Source organism: Peromyscus eremicus, chromosome 6 (genome assembly GCF_949786415.1).
Source record: "Peromyscus eremicus chromosome 6, PerEre_H2_v1, whole genome shotgun sequence".
In the NCBI taxonomy this organism is placed as follows: domain Eukaryota; kingdom Metazoa; phylum Chordata; class Mammalia; order Rodentia; family Cricetidae; genus Peromyscus; species Peromyscus eremicus.
This window is the reverse complement of record NC_081421.1, coordinates 116400146-116426797: the sequence shown is the minus strand read 5'-3', so window position 1 is coordinate 116426797 and position 26652 is coordinate 116400146. Positions and strand designations below refer to the sequence as shown.

The 26652-nt window shown below is 44.9% G+C and overlaps 1 protein-coding gene across 1 annotated transcript in view; it reads right to left on the bottom strand.

Annotated features, from left to right (window-relative positions):
* Positions 1–14504: 14504 nt before the first annotated feature.
* Ddah1 (dimethylarginine dimethylaminohydrolase 1) overlaps positions 14505–26652 on the bottom strand; it is a 123335-nt gene continuing 111187 nt past the window's right edge. The window contains exons 5-6 of the mRNA XM_059265045.1: positions 20061–20204; positions 14505–17540 (exon numbers count right to left, since the gene is read on the bottom strand). Of these exons, the coding sequence (XP_059121028.1) occupies positions 17424–17540; positions 20061–20204 (261 nt within the window). The 3' untranslated portion in view covers positions 14505–17423. The remainder of the gene's footprint in view (positions 17541–20060; positions 20205–26652) is intronic.

Sequence of the window (26652 nt, the reverse complement as noted above, 5' to 3'; positions counted from 1 at the left end):
TGTGAAGGAGCTGGGGGCTGTGATAAAGAAGGGGGTGTGGGATACTATGCAAGCTCACCGAGTGTTTGGAATGCGAAATGTCTCCATAGGCTCATGTGTTTGGACTCTTGGATCCCAGCTGGTGGGGATGTTTTAGGAAGTTATCAAACATTTGAGAAGTATGGCCTTCCTGGAGGAAGTGGGTCCCTGAGGGGAATGGGCCTTGAGGTTTATAGTCTGGCTCCGTTCCGGCTTGATTTCTCTCTCTCTGTGTGTCTCTTTCTGTCTCTGTCACTGTCTCTCTCTCCATCCTCTCCCTCTCTCACACTTCCTCTCCCTCTGTCCCTCCCACCCTCCCCTCCTCTCTCCTTCCTTAACGCTCGGGTGATAGTCACCTTACTCTCTTACTTGTACAGCCAGAAGCCATGGTTAGAAATATAAGCCAGAGCCTCTGCTCATGAGAAGCTGCTGTGGGATGGTCTGTATGTCAAGTGTGTTGCTGATTGGTCAGTAAATAAATCACTGATTGGCCATTGGCTAGGCAGGAAGTATAGGCGGAACAAGGAAAAGAATTCTGGGAGGTGGAAGGCTGAGAGAGAGACACTGCCAGCCGCCATCAGGACAAGGAAGATGTAAAGTACCGGTAAGCCACGAGCCACGTGGCAAAGTAAAGATTAATAGAAATGGGCTAAATATAAGCGTAAGAGCTAGACAATAACAGGCCTGAGCTAATGGCCAAGCAGTTTAAATAATGTAAGAGTCTGTGTGTTTATTTTATAAGTGGGCTCTGGGACTGGCGGGACTTGGTGGCGGGAGCTGGAGAGAAATTCCCAGCTACAGAAGCCGTGATCGCATTTCCTCCACTTTCCTTCTCTTCCTCCTCCGGTTCCTCATCCCTAGCCTCTTCAGTGTTGTAACTATTTCTTGAGCATCACTGGTCGAGGCATTCTATGTATATTGCTCTTGTCTAACTCCAATTCCAACCCCAGGAAGTAGGCTTTATATATCTATTTTACAAGTCTTTGTCAGTGTGTGCCTCTCAAGTCGTAAGGCTCTCTTCCCAGACGCATCTAAGTTGTGTTAAGATGACAATTAGAACTATTGCAGAGATCACGGGTGGCTTTGGTACCGTAACCACCATGATGGTTCAAGTAAGTTAAGGACCTGATTCTGGAGTTTGCTGGGTCGGGCGCTCAGCTCTCCATGCCTTGTGAAAGCCCCACATCTGGGCACATCCTGAAAGCTTCCTGCCTTTACCTGGCCCTCTTGGTGCCATGTCCGCAGGTCTCACAGTAAAGCAGAATCAAGGAAAGCCAAAGACAAATTTCTCTTTCACAGCTTCCTGAATAGCAGAGACTTCTTGCAGGTTAGTGCATTGGTGTTGGGATAGGCATCCCTGTGGGTGGCAGCACCGGTCCTTTCCTGTTTCTCCACACCAAAAGATCCATCGAGAAAACAAGCACGCCACCACCGGAGGGCGCCACAGCCCCACAAGTTTTTCCTGCAAAAACTGATGTCTGCAAACATGGTTGTTCAGATTTCTTTTGTTTCTGAGGGGGAGGTCAAGGGTTGCCTACAGGGGGAAAGGTGAGATATATATTAATACGGAAAAGCGGAGGAGGGAAATGTGTAATAAACACTCTGACAGTGCCTTGCTGTGTCATCGTTTGAGATTTCAGCTCTACTGGAGCGCTTGTTTTCAATGCCGGGCAGAGGGCAATGCTGAGGATACGGGCCGTACAGCCAAAGAGTGACAGCCCCAGATCCACGCTCGTCAGTCTCTGATTACCCACTATGCTCAGCGACTGGCCCCAGATCCACGCTCATCAGTCTATGATTACCCACTATGCTCAGCGACTGGCCCCAGATCCACTCTCGTCAGTCTCTGATTACCCACTATGCTCAGCGACTGGCCCCAGATCCACGCTCGTCAGTCTATGATTACCCACTATGCTCAGCGACTGGCCCCAGATCCACTCTCATCAGTCTATGATTACCCACTATGCTCAGCGACTGGCCCCAGATCCACGCTCGTCAGTCTATGATTACCCACTATGCTCAGCGATTGACCTAGAAGTGTAAGTCAAACAATCCCTTTCCTCCCCTAAGCGCTCGGTCGCAGTGCTTTATCATTATAACAGAAAGGACACCAGGACCCAGTGAATCCCGTCTTTTCCTTATGAACCCTGGGGTTACAGGTGCGCACTCACACCCACTCAACATTCACAGACGTGCTGGGACCCACACTCCGGTCCTCATTCTTATGCAGCAAGGGTTTCATCCACTGGGCCGTCGTCTTCCCATGTTTACAGCTTTTTGTTTTATTTTGACTAAGAAGGAAGTGGCTGTTGCTGATGGTGGGTTGTGGTCCAAAGGTGAACAACTGGAAGCGAGAGGAAGGAGTACATGTGTGTTGGGGGAGGGGGAGTATTCTGAAGAGTAGGGTGGACAAGAGCTTGCCATGCCAGGAAAGTGCCACTGGAGAGTTTAATGTGGCAACTGTCTCCTTTGCATATGCAAAGACACTGAGGTTCCTGCACATAGAGAGACCACTGACCTGAACTGCTCTGTCCACACTTCCCTCAAATGCATCACTTTGAGCTAATTGCACTCCCATCCACTTTTGTTTCTTCAGATCACTGTTCACCCCAGTGGGAGGGGCACAGCAAGGACCCACCTGTGATGCTGGGAACCACTTCAAAGTAGCTGGGCTCCCATGTTATCACAGGGAACTTGGCATGCGTGGTAATTACATGCACTTGAGTTTTAGAAAATGAAAGTGAAGTACTGTTTTCTTTCTTTCTTTTAGAAAGGGCTGTGATGGTAAGAAGCATTCCACAAGGGATCATTTATGTAGCCCTATTTTCAGAGTTGGACTCTGTCAATGCGTTTTAACCACGGAAGAGAAAGAATTCTAATTGGGGGATAAGGTAGTTTCAGGAATGGCAGTTTCTGAGCCATGTAGTGGCAGGTGCTGGTGAAAAGCTGATTAATCCCATTCAATGAATAAGAGGCTCCGTTGTACGGCGGCACAGAGGGTACCAAGCACTTGGGTATAAATCCTCTCGGTTGACGTCCCCAACCATTCTGAGGTATGAGGAGGACAGAGTGCTATGAAGATTTAGTTTTACTTTTAATTATGTGTGTGCATGTGTGTGTGAGCATGTGCGTGTGCATGTGCGTGTGCGTGTGTGTGTGTGTGTGTGTGTGTGTGTGTGTGTGTTCTCTCTGGGGGCCTAAAGAGGACATCAGATCCCCTGGAGTTGAAGTTTACAGGTTTGCGCAATGTGAGTTGTGAGTGCTGGAACTAAGCCAGCCGAGCCATCTCCCCAGGCCCAAAGAGTATTATTGTCCCTAACATGGCTTTGTTGAGAGATAGCTCATCTGCTGAGAGCGAGCACTTCAACGGTTTTGGTATATTCACAAATACGTGCAGCCATCACCATGACTGGTTTTCAAACCTTTTCATCACTTCATAAGAGCACCCCATCATGGAGTACCACCCACTTTGTCCTTTCCCTTCTTCTCAGCCCAGCTCCCCCGTCTCTGCTGATTTGTCTATTCTAGACATTTCATAATAACGGAGTCATATTAACATACGGCCTCTTGTTTTGTTGTTGCATGAATCTTAAAGATACTTACTAATAAAATCAAACCTGAGGCCAGTTATTGGGGTGAATGCTGGAAGATCAGAGCAGCAGAACAGGCCACAGCCACCTCACCTCACCAGTTCCTCAGCTGATCCTCTTTCCTCAGACTGGAAGCCTCTGAGTCCTCATCCAGAATGAATCTCAGCTGAACTGCTGCTGGAAAGCCTGCAAGCTTAACCAGCCAAATGCTTCTAGTTTCTGGTCTTCACACCTTATATACCTTTCTGCTTTCTGCCATCACTCCCTGAGATTAAAGGCTCACTTCTTGGGATTAAAGGTGTGTGTCATCATGCCTGGCTGTTTCCAGTGTGGCCTTGAACTCACAGAGATCCAGATAGATCTCTGCCTCCAGAAGGCTAGAATTAAAGGTGTGAGTGCCACCATTTTCTAGCCTCTGTATCTAGTGGCTGTTCTGTTCTCTGACCCCAGATAAGTTTATTAGGGTGCATAATATTTTGGGGAACACAATACCACCACATCTTGTAACTGGTTTCTTTCACTCAGCACAAAGTTTTCAGGCTTTACTTGTGTTGAAGCAGGTGTCCTTTCAAAGGTGAATAATTTCACATTGTATGGATATTTCTGTTTGTCCATTCATCAATTGGCTTACATTTGGGCATTTGTATTCTGTTATTTTGAATAGTGATAATGAAAACATGATGTACAAACTTTTGTATAGAGATATGCCTCTGTTTCTCTTTGGTACAGATCTAGGCATGGAATTGCTGGGCCATAGGGTGGTTCAGTGTTTCAGGGTTTGAGACCTGCTGGACTGTTTTCCAAACTGCATTTTACATGACCATTAGGAGTGTGCAAGGCATTTGATTTCTCCACGTCCTTGCCAGTGCTTGTTATCTGTGTGTGTGTGTGTGTGTGTGTGTGTGTGTGTGTGTGTGTGTGTGTGGTGTTGGATGGGCACATGCATGTTTAGGTACCCTTGCCTCTGAGTACATGGAGACCAGAGGAGAGCATCGGGTGTCCATCTCCACTGCTTTTTATTTTATTTTTCCCTGAGACATTGTCTCTCACTGAGCTTAGAACTAGGCTGGCAGCCAGCACGGCTCAGCAATCTCCCTTTGTCTTCTCCCAAAGTACTATGGTTCCAGGTGTGAGTACGGCCATATCTGGCTTTTTATGTGAGTATTTGAGATTCTAATTCAGGCCCTCACGCTTGTGTGGCAACCTGTACTACATGGCAATCTCCTCAATCTCTTGTCTGACTTTTTGACTCTAACCAACATCTAGTGAATGCAAAATAGTATCTCATTGTGTTTAACTTTTTTTTAAGGTTTATTTATTTTATGTGTATGAGTGTTTTGCTGACATGTATGTCTGTATACCATATGTGTGCCTGGTGCTTGAGGAGTTCAGAAGAGGGCATTGGATCCCTTGGAGCTGCAGTTAAAGATGGTTTTGAGCCCCCATATGGGTGCTGGGAATTGAACCCAGGTCCTCTGCAAGAACAACAAATGCTCTTAACTGCTGAGCCATCTCTCCAGGTCTCACTGTGAATTTAATTGGCACATTCCTGGTAACTAATGATGCCAAGCATTTGTTTACATGACTATTGGCTACTTATTTGTGTATCTTCTTTGGAGAAGTATCTCCTCAATCTTTGTCTATTTTCAAACTGTCTTTTTTACGACCAAGCCACAGGAATTCTGTATGTATTCTAGATATTTCTTTTTTTCTGGTACACAGTTTTTAAATACTTTCATTTAGTAAATTGTCTCTTCATTTTCTTATCCTCCTTTGAAAAACAAACACTTTCAATTTTAATATGTCAAATTTGTTTGTTTGTTTGCTTATATGTTTAGTGTCATTTATAAGAATCCAATGACAAACCCAAGGTCATGAAGACTTACTTCTAGGTTCTCTTCTAAGAGCCTTATTTATTTTGATACATGTTCGCATGTAAGCTATGTTAGCCTTGAACTTGCTATGTGGTTTATCACAGTCTTGAACTTTGGATCTCTCTGTTTCTACCTCCCAAATGCTAGGATTATATGAATGTATCACTATGTCTAGTTAGTGTGGTTCTGTGACTCAAACCCAGGTCTTTGTGCATGCTAAGAGAGGGCTGTTAAGTAGCTAACTCCCAGCCTCATCTTCTAAAAGTTTTATATTTTACAGTCCTTACGTTAGAGTTTTGATCCATTTTAAATTAAGTTTTATCTGTGGTATGAGGGGAAGATATTGCTTCACTCTTTTGCTTATGAGTATCTGTAGACCAATTTTTCTTTGGATCATGAGCTCACAAAAACAACATAGAGACGTATTATTAATTATGAAACCTCAGCCTATAGCTTAGGCTTGTCCCACTGGCTCTTATAACTTAGATTAACTCATATTTTAAAACTACATTTTTTTATGTGGCTCGGTTACCTTTACTCTGTACTGCCCATCCTGTTTTCTGACGTCTGCCTGGTGACTGCCTTTTTTCTTCTCCCCGACCTCTCTGTCCCCAGAAGTCCTACCTAACCTCTTCCTGCTTAGCTATTGACCATTCAGCTCTTTATTAAACCAATCACAGTGACACATCTTTATACAGTGTAAAAGAATGTTCCACAAGAGGTATCAGTTTTTCTTCCCCCTATTCCACAGCTTTGGTACTCCTGTTGAAAATAAGCTGACTGTGGGCCCATGGATTTATTTTGGGCTCTCAAGTCAATCACTCATCTGTTGTCTATCTTTATGCGATCCTATGCTGCCTTGTTGCTTCTGAAGTTTTAAAATTGGGATGCGTGAGTCCTCCAACCCCTCCCCCACTATTTCAATAATGTTTTGGCTGTTTAGGGACCCTAATGCTTCTACAGAAATTACGAAAAGTTCCAATTTTCAAGGTTGGAGAGATGGCTCCTAAGAGAAGACCCAGGTTCAATTCCCAGCACCCACACGAGAGCTTAACCTTCTTTAACTCCAGGAGAGGTCTTTCCATTTGTTCAGTTCCTTCATTTCTTTCAGCAATGCCATGCTGGTCTCAGAGAATATGCTTTATCCTGCTTGGATTAATCGGTTAATCTTTCTAACTCTGTTCCAAGTGGAACCGTCCTCTTACAAGTGTGTCTGTTCATCCTGAGTGCAGAGGACCATCACTGACTCATTTAAGTACTGGTCTTGCATCCTAACAAGCTGAGCTCAATTGCTATTTTTAATAATTTTTCACCGGTTCCTGAGGATCTTCTGGATAAGGAAGGATTGCATGATCTGCAAACAGAGACGGTTTGATTGCTGTTCACTCTGTCGCAAATGAACTCAGTTGTTCTTTAGAAGAGGTCTGAACTCCTTCTTCTTACGGCTCTTCGGCTAGACAAAATGTCTGAGCTGGACAGGGGTGGGGTGGGGAGTGGGGTGTGTCAGGAAGAATCATCCAGTGTTCTCTGACACTCTGGTTTTGTTGCTGAGTGCTAAAGGAGGTCAGTCTGTAGACTCAGGACTTTTTGGCTTGCCAGCAGGGCAAAGATGTTCAAGGATACCTCAGTTCTTTTTTTTGAGACAGGGTTTCTCTGTGTAGCTTTGCTCCTTTCCTGGAACTCACTCTATAGTCCAGGTTGGCCTTGAACTCACAGAGATCCGCCTGGCTCTGCCTCTGGAGTGCTGGGATTAAAGGCGTGTGCCACCACCGCCCGGCAGGATACCTCAATTCTTATTAGTACCATCCACTCAAAGCCCAGCCTCTACCCTGCTGGAGGGGGTGGGGTGAAGGAAGACCATCTCACCATCTCCTGACCACACTTGCCCCTCAGCAATCGATGGGCTGGGACCAGGGCAACACTCACGTCTTGCCCCTCTTCTGGAAGACAAACTTCACCTGGGGAGTTGTGTGATCCTGAGAGAGGCTGGTTCCTTACTCTGTCAGGTTGCAATGGGGTTCCGTCTCATTGAACTGGGAGTGGGAAGGAAGGGTGTGGTGCTGGTTCAAATCCCACAGTTGCTCACTGACCTCACTTGCCTTGCCATCCCTCCTGCCCTCTCTCCTTTTCATTTTTCCTCTCCTCCTCTCTTCTTCCTTTCCTATCTTCTTTCCTTCTTCCTTTCCTCCCTCCCTGTCTTTCTCTATTGGAGGTCATACCCAGGGCTGTGCACCTGCTAGGCAAGCACTCTACAGCTAAAGAAACGTTTGGTCTATCTATTCACGACCACTATCAGTGACTTGAGATGCTGGTTTTTTTTTTTTTCTTTAGAAGTAATTTTCATCATTTCCCCCTCAAAAGTAGATTCTTATACTGCAGGCCGAGTGTAGAGGCCTTAATATTGTCATTTGCTAGATGAAGACAGTGTGTGTCTCTTTGGAAGTCTGAGGTGATAGAGGGGACTAGAAAGTCACCTAGGACCTAATCATGGCCTCACTCTGCCCTGGTGTTCATGCTGCCCATGTCCAGTGTTACTGGTTGGAACAATCTCTACCACCACTCTCACTCATGGTCTTCTGTCTGTTCATGGACTGCTGTGGGATGGTCTGTATGTCAAGAGTGTTACTGATTGGTCAGTAAATAAATCACTGATTGGCCAGTGGCCAGGCAGGAAGTATAGGCGGGACAAGCAGAGAAGAGAATTCTGGGAAGCAGAAAGCTGAGGGAGACACTGCCAGCTGCCGCCATGACAAACAGCATGTGAAGATGCTGGTAAGCCACGAGCCACGTGGCAAGGTATAGATTTATAGAAATGGATTAATTTAAGATATAAGAACAGTTAGCAAGAAGCCTGCCACGGCCATACAGTTTGTAAGCAATATAAGTCTCTGTGTTTACTTGGTTGGGTCTGAGCGGCTGTGGGACTGGTGGGTGAGAGAGATTTGTCCTGACTGTGGGCCAGGCAGGAAAACTTTAGCTACAATGGACACCCCAATGAAAGGGACCTCACCGATTTTAAACTATTATCCCCATGAGTAACAGGACCACATAAAATCAAAACAGCTAGTTTCCCTCTACACCGGCTGGATGTCTAAACAGGATGTCAAAGGAAAAAGGTAGGCACTTCAGAATTTTAAACAACTTCATGTGTCCTGGAAACAGCTGCAAAACGGCAACTTGATGTTTGGAAGCAAGTGCCCACGAGGTGCTTCTAAGTATAGAATTAACACAGTGCTCATTACAGAGAGGCAGGACTCACGGCTCTGGGGCGCGGTGATCTCTCACTCCCAGGCCACCCACACTTGTGCTCTGTGGCTGATTTGGATCCAGTCATTTTCTGATACTGAGTGAAGGAGGACCCAGGCACAGAACAGACCTGCAGCCCAGAACTGTGCCAAGAATTAGGATTTAAATGCCAGCTTGTGAGACAGTATTGGCAATGCGCCACCTCACACCCCCTCCCGAGACAGGCTTGTTTTTCATCATAGCTCGGTGAGGATGTCCTCTGACCTCTCCAGCTCCCTCTTGCTTGTCTCTGCCAGCTCTTTGTTGTGGGAGGCCGACCCCCTGAATCATCACCTGCACCCTCTCAGTAGCCTCTTACAGCCAATGGAGTGAGCAGTAGATCAGAGCTCGACAACAAAGGGGCTGCCATGGGTCTTCTCTGCTTGGGAGTCTGCTGTGTTCAAGACTTGCCTTCTGGTCCTACTTTCAGTAGCACGATCTCCTGTGCTTGCCCCGCTGAGCCTAGGAGGGGTGCTGCTGGCGGCTGGATTTGGGGTGTCTCATTCAGCCTTTGTATAGTCTTCAGCATTTAGACCTCTGAACAAGATCTTCATCCAACTCTCTTCCAAGTTACTGTTATACTCTTCTTGGAAGTTACAGTTAATTCCATTTCCTACTGAACTCCATTTTAAAAATTCACCCTTATTTTTTTTATTAACTTGAAAATTAATTTATTTAAAAGATAGGTTCTTACTAGGTAGCCCAGGCTGGCCTGGAACTCAGGGTGATTCTTCCCCTTTCAGCTCCTGAGTACTGGAGTCACAAGTGGGAGAGAGAACTTGCCCTGATAACAATGCTCCCTCTGTCTTCCCATTATTTTTAAGCCAAAAGAAAGCACAAGAAAGAAGGCCTGATGTTTCTGTCCTGGTGCTCGCCTAGAGGATCTTATGTACTCATCTGGGTCCCCAGCAAACAAAATACGTGATTTGTTCATGTCCTGCCCTGGAATTTTGAACCTCTGTTGGGCACATGAATCAGTGTTTGTTCCACAAACTCCTTCCAGAAGTAATAAAGCTAACGTTTCTACAGAGCTGAGCTCTTGCTTGGAATAGAACTTGTTTGCCGTCTGAACTTTTTCTGGGACCAGTGTGGAATAAGCAGTTATTGTACTTTGCTGGGGTAGAGGGCATTTCAACACACAACATGTAGTATTCTGATTATATTTTGGAGATAGCTGTCTTCTTAGGGAAGAGCTCAAATAAGCTTTTTTGTCCATGAATAGGTACATAAAACTACCTTTAAAGGGAGAAATTGTTAAAGGACCAATTGATGATGTGGGTCAAGAGGTACAAATTTCAGATATATGAGATGAACAAGTTCTATATTAGCCATAGGATCACTGCTAACATCAGCCATAGGGTCACAGCTAACATCAGCCATAGGGTCACTGCTAACATCAGCCATAGGGTCACAGCTAACATCAGCCATAGGGTCACAGCTAACAATACTGCACTGCATACTTGAAATTATCAAAAAAGTGAAAGATTTTAAACATTCTACACACAGAGAAAGTGGCAACTATATTATGCAATTATTTTATAATTTATATATACACCAAAATATGAAGTTATAAAACTTAAATATATACTGTTTAAATTTATGTCTTTTATCTCAAACTCAACAAACAAACAAATAAACAAACAAACAACAAACCAAACAAACCCGGCTAGGGAAAAGCAAACTGCTTTCTTAGGCCCATGTTAACACACCAAAGCACTTTGAACTTAAAATAAAGCAAATGAAGGATCTATGTATAAATAGAGGGGGCTTCCCAACACCTAGCAATGCGCCGCGGCTTTCATGTCACAAGGCAGCCTAGGCTGTGTTCTACCAAGTGTCTCCCTGGCACAGTCCTTTGAATCTTTCCTTTATTTATAGTGACAATAGCATACTTGGCAGCTCAATGGTCTCTAACAGCCGATAACCCCAGATACCATGTGCTAAAAGTAACCCAGCTTTCCCTACACTGGAAATATTGGCTTGTAGGGGGAAGAAGATAGGAACATTCCAACTTTTCTAGTGGAATAGGGGAATGGAGCCGTCACATCCTATGCCAAGGACACCTATGAATGCACCATGCAAGCTGTCAGGTCAGTTTGGCAGCATCAACGATGAAAATCCCCGGTTATTTCTGGAGTGGTTGATTGATGTTTCAAATAGAAGTTGACATTTTGATGGGATTCAAACATGCGTTGATGGGAGTTAATGAGGATAATGATGATGCTAATGTTATTTATATTATACCTTCCTTCCAAAGAAGCCCTCGGTTCCCTTATCTCATTTGCATTGAAAATGTCCCTTTGGACTTGGGAGGCAGATGTTATTAATCTTTTTATTTTTATTTTTTCAGGAGAGCATACAGAGGAAGAGTTAATTGCTTGGCTTTCAGGCTCCACTCGGCTGGTAGGAAGAAATGTTGAAATAAACTAAACGTGGGGAAACCAAACAGAGAGAAGCACCAGTCTTTCTCAGTTTCCGGTTGTCAAGCCCCACTATCACTGGCTGACACAAATGTCCTGGGGGAACCCTAACAGACTGACAAGCGCTGTCCAAGCACTGGACCTCAGTCTGCAGGGCCCTTGACATCCTGTCCTGCCCTGTCTCACCATGCTCTTATGCTCATCAGTTTTAGCCAGATAGATCTTGCTTGACCCCACTGTCCTGCATACTCTTTCAGCTTATTTACATATTGCATGTCTATGGGTGTTTTGCTTGGATATGTGTTTGTGAACCATGCATATCTCTCTGCACCATGTGCATACAGTACCTGACCCACAGGTCAGAGGGCACTGAATCCCCTGAGACTGGAGTTATAGACATTGTGAGTCACCCTGTGGGTGCTAGGAATTGAACCTGGGTCCTGTTGAAGAGCAGCCAGTGCTCATAACCGCTGAGCCATCTCTCCAGGCTTCTGGGTACCCTTTCGCCATGCCCATCACTCCTCATGTGCCTTTAGTGTTCGTCTTCCTTGTCTTTTGCTGCATGCCATCTTCAAGAAGGCAGGAACTGTGACTCTCACTCTCAAGAGCACAGGCGATGTGATACGTACAAGGAGCACCTACTTCTGGAGTGAACACCGTGTGCTCCTGCTGTGCTTCTGCTCAACCTGCTCCTTCAGCTTGGAGCCCTGGTGCTCCCGCATCAACCTGCTGAACCCAGGGCAGACTCCGGCTCTCCCTAGAGTCTTCTGGGTCTCCCCAGCCTGGGAAGTACAATGAGGAAAGGAAGTGCAGCAATGGCATATCAGTCTAGGACCTCCCTCAGCTGGAGACACACACACACACACACACACACACACACACACACACACACACACACACAAACACACACGCGCGCGCGCCCCTTCCGTACAACACGCTTCGCAACCTGGGCCCTCTGCTTGCAGAGAACCGTGAACTGCATGTAAACCTCATCGTAAGTCATGAGATAGGTTGGTCCTCCTGAGCGCTCTCTTACTAATTCCTCTTTTGTGATCAAACATATCCGGTAATGTGCCCTGAAATTAAGAGAAATGGACCTGTACAGATTGGACTGGTTTTGGGAATTATGCTCAGTAAGGATGACTGCTTCCTCTGAGTGAATTTTGTGGGGAAAACCTCCATTTATCATCTTATACCTATATATGATTAGTAGTGATATGATTAAAATCAGATGCATCATGGGAAAAGACATACACAGTGAACAAATCCTTATGTAACACAACTCTGTCAGTCAAAACATGAAGTCGCCATGCCTTGCTCCTTAGCAACCACAACTTCTTCCTCTTGGTCCTGTAAAAGAAAGTCTCATAGAGTAACCTGGTGCTGTTTGCCACTCCAGCTCAGATATCCTGCTGTTCTCTGATAATGTATCTGGCTTGTACTTTTATTTTGCTTTTGAATAAAGACAAATCTTTGCTATTTCCTATTCATGTGCACATCATCACTTTTCTGAACAAGACCTGAAAACACCCAGTCAAGATACCATCAAAAACCCCTTGTTCTTTTTTTTTTTTTTGGTTTTTCGAGACAGGGTTTCTCTGTGTAGTTTTGGTGCCTGTCCTGGATCTCACTCTGTAGACCAGGCTGGCCTCAAGCTCAGAGAGATCCGCCTGGCTCTGCCTCCCGAGTGCTGGGATTAAAGGCGTGCGCCACCGCCGCCCGGCCAACTCCTTGTTCTTTAACGGTTCTTATGGTGCCTGCTGTTCAATCCAGACATCTGTGCACTTGGGGTCTTACTTCCTTGCCACTTCCATGCAGCCAGCTCTCAGAAGACAGGGACTGTGGCCTAGGGCCTGGCAAGGGTAGACACTTCCTAAGTGTGTGCTCACTTGTCTAAAACCACTGCTGGCTAGGATTCTTCAGTACCTTCCCATTTCTAGACATTGCAGCTTATTGTGAGAAGGTATTTGTTCACTTGAAAAGCTTCGAGCGAGATCAGTTAGGGAGTCCTTGCCATGCAGGCTTCCCATAGAGAGGACCCCCTTTCCCTGGGTGAGGAGCTCTGGACTCTGGCACTCAGTGGGGGTGGGGTTCATTTCCTGTTGGGTCAAGAGCAGGTTTGCTGAGATGGTACTTGGCATTGAGCAAATTTTAGCCCTAGTGGAAATGTCAATGTCAACCTAAGTAGTAGAGCATTCATGTAAGTACATCAACGGAGAAGGTATGAGCAGATCAACCACCGCCCCCAAGGAGTTCGAGGACTGCTTTGCATATCTGATGAGTACTGCCATGTAGCATCCCACATGACAGGACTGAACTAACTCCAGGGCTGTGTGGAAGCTTCTAAGTGGCAAATTTTGACAATCTGATGAGCGCCAATAGCAACGTGAACATACCAGATGTGTGTAATCTAAAGGTGTCATTTAGAAAGAGTCACTCTGTAACTGTACTGTGGAAATCATCGGGGGATGTTACAGCGGATGATATACATCTGCCTTACTGAGGTCTGAAGATGCCTTTAATCTGTTGCTGAGCAAAGAAGACTCCAGAACATTACAAGGATGTTAAAGTATTCAAAATTTACATTAACATCTATTCATAAATGTGTGGTATCTTCTGAAATGCTAACAGTAGTTACCTATGGGTGATGAAATTTGGGGTAGTCTGTCTTTAAAATTTTAAACACATCTTATTATTAGCACATGTTTGTGTGAGCACATGGATGGGGATGTGCACGCCACCTTGCAAGTGTGAACATCAGATGACAACTTTGGGGGTCCGTTCTCTTCTTCTACATGGATCTTGGGGATCAAATTCTGTTTCCAGGCTTCTGTGGTGAGTTCCTTGAACTGCTGAGCTATTTTGCTACCCCTATCTTTACCTTTTTTAATAGTATTTTTTGTATTGCTTGGATTTTATTTCTACAGCTAAGTTATTTTTTTTTTTAATAAAACACAGCTCTTTCAGATTAAAAAAGTTATTGGAATACAAAAGCCTCATAAAAAATAACCTTCAAACTTCCTTAAAATGATTACTGTAAGGCAAATGAAAAACAACACTCATTGCAAAGCAATTTTATTGCTGTATATTCACTGTACATAGAGCTGGGTTTCATAAAGACATTTTCTTGTAAGTATATCATGTACTTTGACCATATCACTCCTCTATCTTCTCCTTTCTCTCCCCCTTCCTTCCTCTTGCCACTCCCTTTTATTTCCCATCATTAACAAAGAGAAAGCATCTAGCTTAGCCACAAACTGAATGTCACAGCATGCCAGCTGGGTAACATGGTAAAAGAAGACACGGACAGCACGGGGCACAGCACAACTCACACTTTATTCTGTCGTGACTGGTATACATTAGGAGTGGGCAGCAGGAAACTAGTATTGGTGCACAACTCCCCTGGACTAATGGGTTGTGGGAGGCATGGCTAGCTTTGGCACACAGACTGGAAAACCAACATTGCCCAGAAGATGACAAGCAAGAAGATAAAAAGCACAGACGTCACACCCCATGGAAATCTGGATTCTGTAGCATGTTAAAGAGCGAATAATTACAAAGACTGACATGCAACCCTACATTAGCCACACTGTTAAAGTAGACTATTTTATTTTCCCTTCTGAGAGATGGCCTTAGTAATTGGTTCCTAGTAGCATTTAAGAGCAATTAACACACTGTAGAGAGATCTGCCACGGATTCCTAGAGCAACCCATCACAGTTAAAGACGTAGTGCCAAATAATAGGTTCCTTCTACATCTTCTCATTAAACCAAATCATACTGACTCAATAATTCTAACTCAACTTATACTTACTTAAATATAATTCCTCATGTCTCTATAATGTCAAAAAGCATTTTTGTTAGTGTTTCCATCTTTGTAAGCCACAATGGACAAGAGGGGAACTTGGGTAATGGCGTCTTTCCTCTTCAGAGATAACGTCACACTGAGGAGAACATCAAAGAAGCAAAGCTACTGTGCTGCAAGTATTTTGAATTTTCTTGTCATTGTACACACGGGGAGTCCAAAGTAGCCAGCCCAATTTGTGATGGAGCAGAGCAGACTGATGGGGAAGAGGTATCACTTCTGAACGATTTCTCAAGACGGACAAGGAAAGAGGGAAGCCAACGAAAGGGGAATGGAAAACCACCTTTGGTAGAAGAAACCGTCCCAGTGAAAACCTATTCACTTGTGACTGACTACACAACTGAACGTTCTGTAACCAGGATGACAGACAGAATGCTCGTGACAGTCACAAGTGGGTTAGGTCAGCTCACACACTGGCTCAGCCAGTTGGTTTCCTGTGGTTGGTTTTGAGATGGTCACCTCTCACAGAGAGAATCTCTGCTTTTTGCCAGTGTAGAGCCAAATTTAACCCCAAGAGGCAACCATAATTGCTGAGAAGAATTTTTCTTTATTAACTCGGGCACATGGTTCATATTCATCCACCCTGGAAAAAACATATTATTCACCCATGATGAGATGTTTTGAAATACGACAGTGACCAAGATATGGTTCATTCACAGGATGTACTTAGATATTTGCATGTGATATCAGTGTAAAGTTAGGCAACAAGGAAGAGATGGAACAGACGTCTTCAGAAAGTTGTCTAATAAATGTAAAAGAGAAATAAATGAGTGGTGAATGATGTCTTGATTTTCACAGGGGTCACTCACTTCCATCTGCTGAGGGGGAATGCAGTAAAGGCAATTCTCTGTTGCTCATCAAGATAAGAACACTGATCACAAAGAGAGGAGAAGAGAGAGAGCTCTGAAGTGGTCTTTCTTTGTCTTCCCAGCTTTGCATACTGAATGACAAACTTAGGCTACATGGTCAAGGTAGAAGTGACCAGAAGTTTGATGATGTGCCTGGTTGGGTCATCGCCGTTCCTTGTAAAGTACCATACTCCTGGCCTGATTCTTCCAATGTTAAGGAAAGGAATGCTCTCTTCCTTTGGTGTGACATTGTTCTTTGTAAGAGACCCGTTTCAGCCTTATAAGAGCTGAAAGTTGTGTAATTTGAAGGCTAGAGAGGAAAGAACGTTCAGCCAAATTCCACAGTAAACATTCATGGATATTTCAAAGGAGACTAATACATTGTTTGAGGTTGACTTTAGGAACCATTTCCTGATTGTGCTCCTAGACCATGGGTGGAGGCAGCTCCCTCTGACTCTTAATAGACCATCAACAATCATTTCAGATGCCATGCCTCTTTTGAAGGAAATGACTTTTCAAGATCATGATGATTCTAAGGGGGTAGATACAAGGTGAGTCAGAAAGAAGCTGAAAAGGGGGGTGGGGTGGGGTAGAGAAAGACTTTCCTCCATGCTCCTATAGAACCAGTCATGAGGCAAATTCACAGCATGTGACTCAGTCTTTCTAAGATGTGCCCTCGGGGTTTTTCCAGGCTTCTTGATCTAACAACCCATACCAACCACTTGCGGCTGAATTTACCTCCCTAGGTGTGGTAACTGTCTCTTAGAGCATTCTGGTCGGTGCAAACCCTGTCAGGATGTGTCTCTGTGAGGTTCCCATTCCCCAACCAGCCGCTCTGCTTTTGGCCACAGTTCTGCTGAGGACGCACTGTGCTTCTCTAGGGGAAGGGAGGGCTGGTGGTGCTAGGAAATGTGGCCATGTGGCAGAGGGGAAGGAGTGCACAGTGCACATGGGGTGGCCCTTCAGGACGGTAGCCAGAATGAAAGCAAGACCTTGGGTAAGTCCAAGGTCAAGGTGACTGTGGAAGAAGGGGGAAAGCCAAAGAAAGGCCCTGGAAGAAAGGGTTTTTAAAGTTTAGAAGAGAGGGGAATGGGAAAATCTATGGGCCAGGGAATTTCACAGGAACCAAATGTGATTCATGATACGGGGAAGAAAAAAAGGCCCTTGCTCATCTTGCTGATCAGGAAGATAGTGTTTAGGATACCTGCAACTAAACTATTTCCGCACTAATAACACAAACACCGAACTGAGTGTTTCCACACTATTAATCACATTTCAAAAAGTCGTTAGTTCTGGATTTTCTAGGTTGCTTAATTCATTTAGTAATCCACAGGTTAGGTACCACCGTGAGGTGAAGGAGGGTGTGGAAAATGAAGCAGTTAAAATCGGAATTAATTTTGTTGTCTGTAAACAAGAGTTAGTAGCACAGTGGCACAGGAGATTGTCAAGGAAACAAGAGGAGAGGGACAGAGTCTTCAGCCTGGCCTGGGCCACCTTGCTGGCCACCGGGGAGCGGCTCTGTGGCTCAGGAGTCTGTCTTCTTGTTAATAAAAACGGAAGAGCAGGTGAGCAAACCGTCCACCTTTTCCATTTCCGAATTGCTCACAGGGATCAGCAGATGGTCCTTCAGCTTCTCATACACCTGCAGACACAGGGGATCAAGAGGGAAAGGGAGCAAGAGGGTCAGAGCTCGGTCTGTGCCACCACTCTCGGGCAGAGAACGAACTCAGTCTATACATCTATGCTTCTCCGTCATTTGAGCCCAAGTCCACGATTCCACAGTCCTACCCCACAGATGGTTGACCGCTGAGTCTCTGCTTTAACTTCAAGGTGAGGGACGGGTTGCCAACATGGCTGTTGCTAGAGTTGCCTTTACACTGCCGCTGCCATTCCTAGATTATGTGATAATCAAGACCCCGTGGCTGTGTGCTTAGGTTGAACACTCCTCCCTCTCGCTGCTTTAAGGCACTCTTAACTACACCTTCATGTTCCTTTCCTTACCAACTCGACTAGAAGACTGTGACAGCATGTAAGCGCACTGCCCGGCACACTGGGTTTAAATTATAGGTGTGAATTTTATAGCATCTTTCAACCGTAATGGAAAGTACGTGTCAAAACATCTAATTAACAGTCCACAGATTTTTTTCCTGTGATCAAAAACACACTTAAAAAAAATAAAATTACTTAAAAACGCCGCTTAAAAAACATCCTGTCCTGATTCTTTCAGAAACACCATGGACCTTAAAATTCAGCATGCCCGTTAGAGTGCAGGAGCCACCTGGGTTCCACATCCAGTCCCACCAACTTGCTATTGCCATTTCAGTGAAGTGACATCCCTCCTGAGCTTGTTCACCTCTCTGGAAGGCTGGGACACCACTTCTACAGGGCAGTCACAGGGACTAAAGACAATGTGTAAGGCACACAGCATAGTGTCTGACCCAGAAAGACCCTTGGTGAACAAGGGTGTTACTGGCGTTGTTCTACTGTTGATGGACACAGGGCTGAACGGAGAGGCAGTTAATGATATTCGGTTGCTAGGTGATTAGTGAGGCTGAGGAGGCATGAGGCCCTCAAAGTAGGCTGTGTGGACTTGCAGCTTGCTCACATTGCAGATTCTAGGCTGGGGCCCCTGGAACCTGCATTGTTAACAACCCCAGCACACAAGAGTGTTAAGATGCACTGTTCATCCAGGAGCTTCTTTAGTCCTTGTCTGGGGTTGGGAGTCCTATATTTTCTTTAGGTTCACACTTCTGCTATGGTAAGAGGACAAAACTGCCTCTGCATTCCCCCAAGCCTCTTTTCCTGTACTAACAGAGTGACCAGGATTAGAGGATGAACCTGGTCTAATACAGTCCTGCCTATGCAAAACATAGAGCAAGGGCTGGAGAAACAGTTCAGGCAGCAAAGCGAGCGCCTTGAAGGCATGAGGACCTTTGCCAAGAATGCATGTAGAAGGAGCTGGGTGTGGTGATGCACATTTGTAACCTTAGCACAGTGGAGACCTGTGGCCTGATCCCAGGGTTGCTGGCCAGTCAGCCTAGCTTACTTGGTGAGTTCTAGGCCTGGGAGAGACTCCGTCTCAAAAAACAAAAACAAAGAAACAACAATAACAAACATAAGCAAAAAGTAGGTGGTCCCCGAGGAAAGATCAAGTTGTCCTTAGCCTTCCACATACATGCACAAGCACACACACATGTATACATACACCCACATACATGCGCGCACACACGTACATACTCACAAGCCAATAGCATAAAACAGTGTGCAGTATTTTCAAGATATAGGACACAAAAAAAGTGTCAACGATCACTGAATGTTCTTCTATAGTATTTGTTCTAAATGCCATATTGCTCTGCGCAGAGATGATCTCAGAATGTCTAGAAGTTAGAGACCCTGAAGACTCAGTGGCTGAGCTGGTTATGTACTCCATGATGAAACAGAGAAAAGTAATGAGACAGAAGACTGCCCTGAGAAAAGGGTGATTTCCTTAGTGGAGGAAGAAAAATCCAGGTCCAGAGACGCTGGTTGGCTGATTGCCTTCCTGCTCTATCTTCTTCCCACTAGGAAGTGTGGTCCCCTCTTTTCAAAACCCATTTCCGCTCCTCTGCCTTGAGAAGCAAGTAACTCTCTGCTTAAGGTAGCTCCTGCTGGATGCACACTGGGAGCTGGAGCATAGATTTGGGGGGAGGTTTTTTTTTTTTTCATTTTTATTTTTTGAGACAGCGTCTTGTGTAGCCCAGGTTAACCTCAAACTCACGGTATAGCTGAGGTCGGGCTTAAACTTCTAATCCTCTGCCTCCTACGCCTCAAGTGAGAGGATTACAGGTGTGTGTCACCACACCCTGCTTGTGCACAGTGCTGAGGATGACACTCAGGGCTTTGTGCTTGTGAAGCCAGAACTGTACCCGTTAAGATAGCTCCACAACCCTTGGAGCTCTTATCTGAACAACCCTGACTGGCAGGCAGCAGCATCCCACACTGTGTACGCAGGGCTGACCAACGGCGTGGAGAAGAAGTAAATAAGCAGTTCCTCTGCTTTCAACGATCCTTTCTGCTGTCTCAGGGTTTTGATATATATAGCAAAATGGACGTCCTTTTTGGTCTCACGGAGCGCCCTGAGAAGGTAGGTCCCCAGAGAGGCTAGCAGAGGTAGTGCTTTTACCTTTGCACTTTCTGGGTATTCTTCTGGGGTTCGGTGCAGTAAGACGTGCCCTTTGTTAGGGATATTTAGATATATACAGTTGGCGGCCATGTCGTCAGGCACAGTGAGCTTGTCATAGCGATGGTCACTCATTTGTTGCATGATCTATAAAGACAAACAAAGCAGGCTTAAGTGGAGCTTCCCACACTCACATGGAGGAAGGCATCGGATGGGACACAGACCTGGAAGGGGTGCTTTAGATCACACCATATCCCAGATCACCTCTAGTCACCCAGAACCAGAAGAAGAAAACCAAGTGTTCTCGTTCTCTTAAAGCTTGTGATTATTTCTGTAGTTAAGGTTTGAAACTAATCTGTATTTTGGTTTATGCTCTCAAGACATACCAGCAGCACATAAAACGGTCAGGTGCAGAAAGTCTGGCTGGAGGTTTGATGACATAAAACATGGCTGAGAAAACATGGCTGCCCCAGCCTTAGTGAAGACAGATCATTACAACCATTACAATGGTCATTAAGAGGTGGCCATAAACATGCACAACACACAAAATTCGCTCTGTGTACATTAGCGTCAAGGCCCAGGTTTCTAGGACATCACGGTTATAAGTAGGTAGTTACACTACTCTGAGAATAAGGTGGGGTACCAGGATAAATACTTGGCATTTATTATTTAGTCTCAAAACTTCTATTTTCATGTTTTATCAGCATACAGTATATGTAATAAGGAATTTCACTGTGACATGTCTATGCATGTGAATAAGATATTTTAGTCACGCTCACCACCCCCATTACCTCCTCATGTGCTGTCTGCTCCTGCTGACCTCCTTTCTCTTTCCAACCAATCTTCCTCCTCCTTTCCTGCCTTTTTACTTTTTGATGAGCCAAAGAATTCCCTTAGCCTGTGCCCGTATTTGAAGTGCCGCCCATGTTTTCTTCTAGTAGTTATGAAGTTGTGGGTCTTACATCGAAGTCTTTGATCCATTTTGAGATTTAAACCAATTCTGTACTACTAAAAAAAAAATCTTTCTTAGCCATCTGACACTACTCTTTCTTAACCTTCACAGCTGAGACAGCACCAAAGATTACTAGAGAGAGGTCCAGTGACTGGAGACCTCAAAGAGATCCATAAAAGATATCATGTGATGGCCACTGCTACCTAGTCAAGCCTAGATACAAATAAACACAACCCAGAAAATCCGCCATGCTCACTGACTTAATTCCCTGAGTATCAGGGAGAACCATGAGCCGGTTTTGGCTCAAAACATTGAGGTAGGGTACTCCGACCATTAGTTTGTAGTTTAATTCTTGGTAAACAGATGGCTCATTGCACTATCTATCCACAGGAAAAGAAAACACAAGATGAACTGAAGGAGAAAGAAGCAGGGCTAGACTACATATCTGAGCTCTCACTTTATCTCCTCTCCACTTGAGCGGGGTGGGCAGATCTCCCACCTGTCCATGGGACTCCCGAGTGCCCAAGGGTGACTACAGGGCAGAAAGACCATTTTCAGTGCTCACTCCTCGAGCAGCAGTGAGGGAACACACTACAGTCTCCGAGGTTGTGGACTTCAGGAAGTGCCAATGAGAGAGACTAGACTTCCTTCCTGTCCCGTCCCTCCCCCACATCAGCCTCCTCAGGGAGCAGTCCTCTCCTTTTCTGGCCTTTACTTCAGTTTTCTAGAGTTGATGGCATTTATTTGAAATTCTAATCTGCTTTTCCTCACTCTTCCTCATCACTTTTTCCTGAGCTTTATGCATTCTGGCTTCTGAGGGGGGCATTCCACAAATTACTGACATAAGAGTCACAAGCCAAACCAGAATAGAAGATAGTTTCATTTTTCTTTCATTATTGGGAGGAAAAGAATAATTTTCTTAATGGGGAAATAATTTAATGCTGAAGACATATGAAGCAATTTACTGATAAATTCTACTGAGAGTTACTCTTAAAATAAACGCCCTAACAAAACCACCAGAGCTACCTCAGGAGAAGCCTTCCAATTAATTTATCAAGGCCTCCTTGGTTATCGTTTTGTGGCAAATTATAAACCGTGCCGTAAGAAATGACTTTTAATAATGAACAGGCTATGGAGCTGTGAACAGCGTTGTTCAGCTCACTCAAAGCACAAAACAAAGGCTCTGTAGTCTGTCTTTCTAAAGGTAACTGTAGACAATAAACAAACAACCCTTCTTTTCCATGGAAAAGCCAAAGGTGCTTATTCTAGACATGAAGAATTTCTGCCACATTAGCTGAGGACCAGGTTTCCCCTTTCCTGTCTGAGTGTTCCTTTTCATTGTTTGTGAGCTGTTATTGTCTGAATGGGGAGATGGTTTGCTGTTTACTCACGGCTGCTGGGTGTAGGAGACACATGTACACACGCAATGCAGTGAATTTGCTGTTCAGGGGACATAGAGAAGGTTCAGGGATCACATCTCTTCCTGCCGTGCATGTGTGTGTGTGTGTGCACTCATTCATGTGTGTGTGTGTGTGTGTGTGTGTGTGTGTGTGTGTGTACCACAGGGATGAGCTTACACTGTCCACCCTGGTAGGGCAGCACTTCAAAGGCCCAGGCTCCCAGGGACCATGCAGAGGCAAGGCCAATCAACAGACTTTCTCCTTCTCAGACACTCAGTCTTGTGAAAAGATGAACATCGTCTTAAGCATCCCGAGAATGCAGCTGTTGGGGTGATTTGTGTTCCAACTTTTTTTTTCTTAAGAAGGATGGAGGAAGCGGCTGTGTTCCAGCATTCTTGGTAAAGTGTTCTTTTAACAGTAAGGACCGAACTTCCTGCTTGTCACAGCACCCCACACCAGAACGGAAGCAGAAAGCACCTAAAGTGTCCACACGTCACAAATTCCTCCTGGACCAGATTCCTCTACATCCTGAGAGGCCTGGGGCTCCAGTGAGAGAAGTCCAGCTAAGTGCTGTGCTGTCCAGTCTGTGGGGGGAGATATGCAAAGGCAAGCTGCAGTGCAAATGCTGTTTCTGACTTTGTCCGTGGAATTCTTCTTCTACTTTGAGTAACCTATTTAGAATGGTAATAACTGGGACTGGAAGCTATTGATATCTGGTCCCGCATCATGGGGTGTCCCCTTGGGGGGCTAGGCTCACGGGCTGTGTAAGGCACCAAATAGATGGATACAAGGATCCTCTAAGTGCTGTCTCCAGGAGGTGACAGTCCAGCGGTGCCAAGTATCGGAAGGTCTGCCCCTCTCATGTCACAGGCACCTTCTCAGCAAGAAGGCACACAGATCTAGAGAGGAAGCGGCTTTGGGCATTGTCCTGGCCACAGCAGCATCCTGTGTGTCTCTCACAGCTGCTGGCTTGGAGGCACTGGCCTTGCTCCTCAGAATGGAGTTGTCACAAAACAGTGGGAACACTCTGGCTTTCAGCCTGAATCTGCATGGCCAGTCACATTAGCCAGGCATTTCCGGCAGTTTCCCACATTTCTGGGAATTTTCTCATTGAAAGGATTGGACGGCAGCCCCATTTTTCTGCTTCTTACTCATGCCTTCTTTGTATTATAGCAATTACATTAAAAAAAAATCCTGGACTGTGTGGTTGGACAGAACAATTTGAGACTTAATTGGTCAAATACTGAGGCAAAGAGATAAAGAAGGTATTTAAAGATGTTTAGGAAATATTCCAAACACATTTTGGCTTGCTCATAATTGATCTTGCCATGTATATATATCCATCCTAAAACATTAAAATGAAATCAATATGAAAAGCAACTAATTACAGAGCCCATTGAGAGATACAGTATACAATGCACGATCACGTCTCATTGCTGCTAGGTATCTGAAATAACTCTTTATTGATTTATCACGCATCAGGAGTTTACTGAAAGCCTGGCAATGTATAGTAGGCTCCACGTCCTGGCAATCCTTTTAGGGATGAGCCAATATAACTATGGATAATATTATAGAATTCCTACCATGTACATTTTATGGGCTTTCATAGATGAGCTCAGAATAAACACATCCTGAGAGCCATGTTTCTAATTAACTAAGTAAATAACTGTACTGAGGACTAAACCCAGGGCAAGTGCTCTACAGCTAAGCTCCATCTCGAGTTCAAAGTTCTCTCTCTCTCTTTTCTGTTTTTTGAAACAGGGTTTTTCTGTGTATCTCTGGCTGTCCTAGAACTCACTATGTTGACCAGGCTGGCCTCAAACCTGCCTCTTCTTCCTGAGGGCTGGGGTTAAAAGTGTGTGCTACCACTGCTTGGCTTCAGATGTGTAATTTAAAAATATATATATATTTAATTTATTCTTTGAAGGTTTCATAGTAAGTATACAATGTTTTGTGTTTGTATCACCCACATACTCCTCTTCCTCCTTCTCCCCAACACACTCCTCTTCCCAATTTTACTCCGCCTCTCTTTAAAAAATAAAATCCACCAAATCCACTTAGTGCTATCCATATGGGCATGAGTGTGGGACCATCCACTGGATGCACCATGGGCAACCTACCAATGGTCACACTCCCAAAGAAACATGACTCTCCATCCCACAGAAGCCATCAACTGCCAACAGCTCCTCAGCTAGGGGCAGGCCTTAAGAGTTCCTCCTCATCCATGCTGGAATGTTGGCTGTCTTGATCTACAAGCAACCACGGCTCAGTGCAAGTGCCCTGTCACGTGATGAAGACAGCATTCCACAGCACTCCTCTGCATCCTCCTTACATTCTTTCTGCTCCTCGTTCTTCAGCATTCTCTGAGCCTTGGCGGAAGGGTGACATGGATGTGTCATCTAGGGTGGGCCCTCACGGTCACTTGTTTTAGCACATGTAATAGTTACGGCTTCCTGCCTTAACTGCTGCCCACTGTGACACGAAGCTTCTCTGACCAATGCAGAAAGTATCACCTCCTTTCTGCCCTGATGGGCTCAGACAAAGCAACTTTCAGAAAGGAAGGGATCAGTCAACCAAGGCACAGAAGGCAAGGTACAGCGCTGTGGGACAGCTCTGCGCACTGTATCCAGGGCCAGCAGCAGAGGGAGGTGAGTGCGGAGGTCAGTCCTTTCTCCTTTGCACACAGTTTAAGACCTGACCCCATCCATGCTGCCACCCACACTCAGGGCAGGACTTCTCTGCTCTGTGAAATCTTTCTGGGAACACTCTCATCGACTCATCCAGAAGCATGTTTCCACGGTGGTTCTAAATCCTATGGGGTTGACAAGATAACTATCCTAGTAACTGAAATCCCACCACACAGCTGATCTTCAGGCATCTTTATTGGTCGGGAAGAATGGAAAACATTCAACTTCTACTTATTGGTGTGTTTATTCTCTTTCTCTTCTCAATTTGTTTCTCACAGCAACCCTGTGTACGGGGTAACATAATCTCTATCGTTATGTGAACGTAAGCCAAGGTGGGGAGAAATTCAGTCCTACGTCTGAGGTCATTCGCTCCTTTAGACTGGCAATCTAGCTTTCAAGCCTGGTGTATGTGTCTTCAAATGCCTACCTTCATCCTGACATACAAAACCACCATCTAGTCACCTGAAAGACTAGACTCACAGTATTCACTGGCAGCCTGGGTGGGATACATTTCCCTATAGAATTTTCTTGGCATTTGTATATTTGTAGAGGTTTGTGTGTAAATGTTTTCTACACAGAATGTCTGGTATTTGAAGCCATCTGAGTTTGTATCTGGCTTTATATGGTTTGGTTTCTTTGAAACTATTCTTTTTTTTTTTTTTTTTTTTTTTTTTAGTAAAAGAAAGAGCAAAGCCTTTGAAAGGGAAGAAGGAATAGGTGAAGGGCATTATGACCTCTAGAGCAGAGAGGAGCAGGTGCCAAGGTGAAAAATGGCAAACAGCCAAACCCTATTCACAATGCATCCTGCATCAATTTGGCCATTGTGACACCACACTGGCAGTCCAGCCTGCTCGGCAGTGGAAGGCTTGCCTGGAGATTGGAGTCTGCACATAGAAAAGCATTCTAATTATATTGTATCCACGTTTGCTACAAGGATGGACATACAGTTTACAAGAAACACTAAAATGTTTGATGCTCTTCACAGGAAATTTAATGTTGTGATGGATTCTCACAGATCCTTTCGTTGAACTTGCAGAGCTTATGTATCCGAGGGAAGTGAGAGATGAGTGTTGTGGCTACGTAGCTGCTGGTCGACAGTTCTGTTTATGCTAATGAGTAATCTCAATGAAACAAAGAAGAGATTTATTGGAATTTTGTTTGCAATGATGGGAGTGAGTTCTCTGATGAATTGCACAATCGTTTTGAATACTGGAAAAGCATGTCATCATTTCTCTCTCCATGGAATGGCTAAACACAGAACACATTTTTATGTTTTCTTTCTCCCCTTGGAATGGGGTCTTGCTATATGACCGAGGCTACCTTATACTTAGTGGCGGGTACTGCAGGCATGTATCACCATCTCTGGAGTAACACAGTTTTTAACTGAACCTGCATTACTCAGATTTTCTCCGTCATTTACGCACAGACCAGAGAATCTTAAATTAAGGGTGTGACACCACCTGGGGTCTTGCCACTGAAAGTGGGAGGGTCATTTATTATTTGGTTTCTAAACACACAACAGCTAAAAATGAACTCAAAATCAAATGTATGATGAA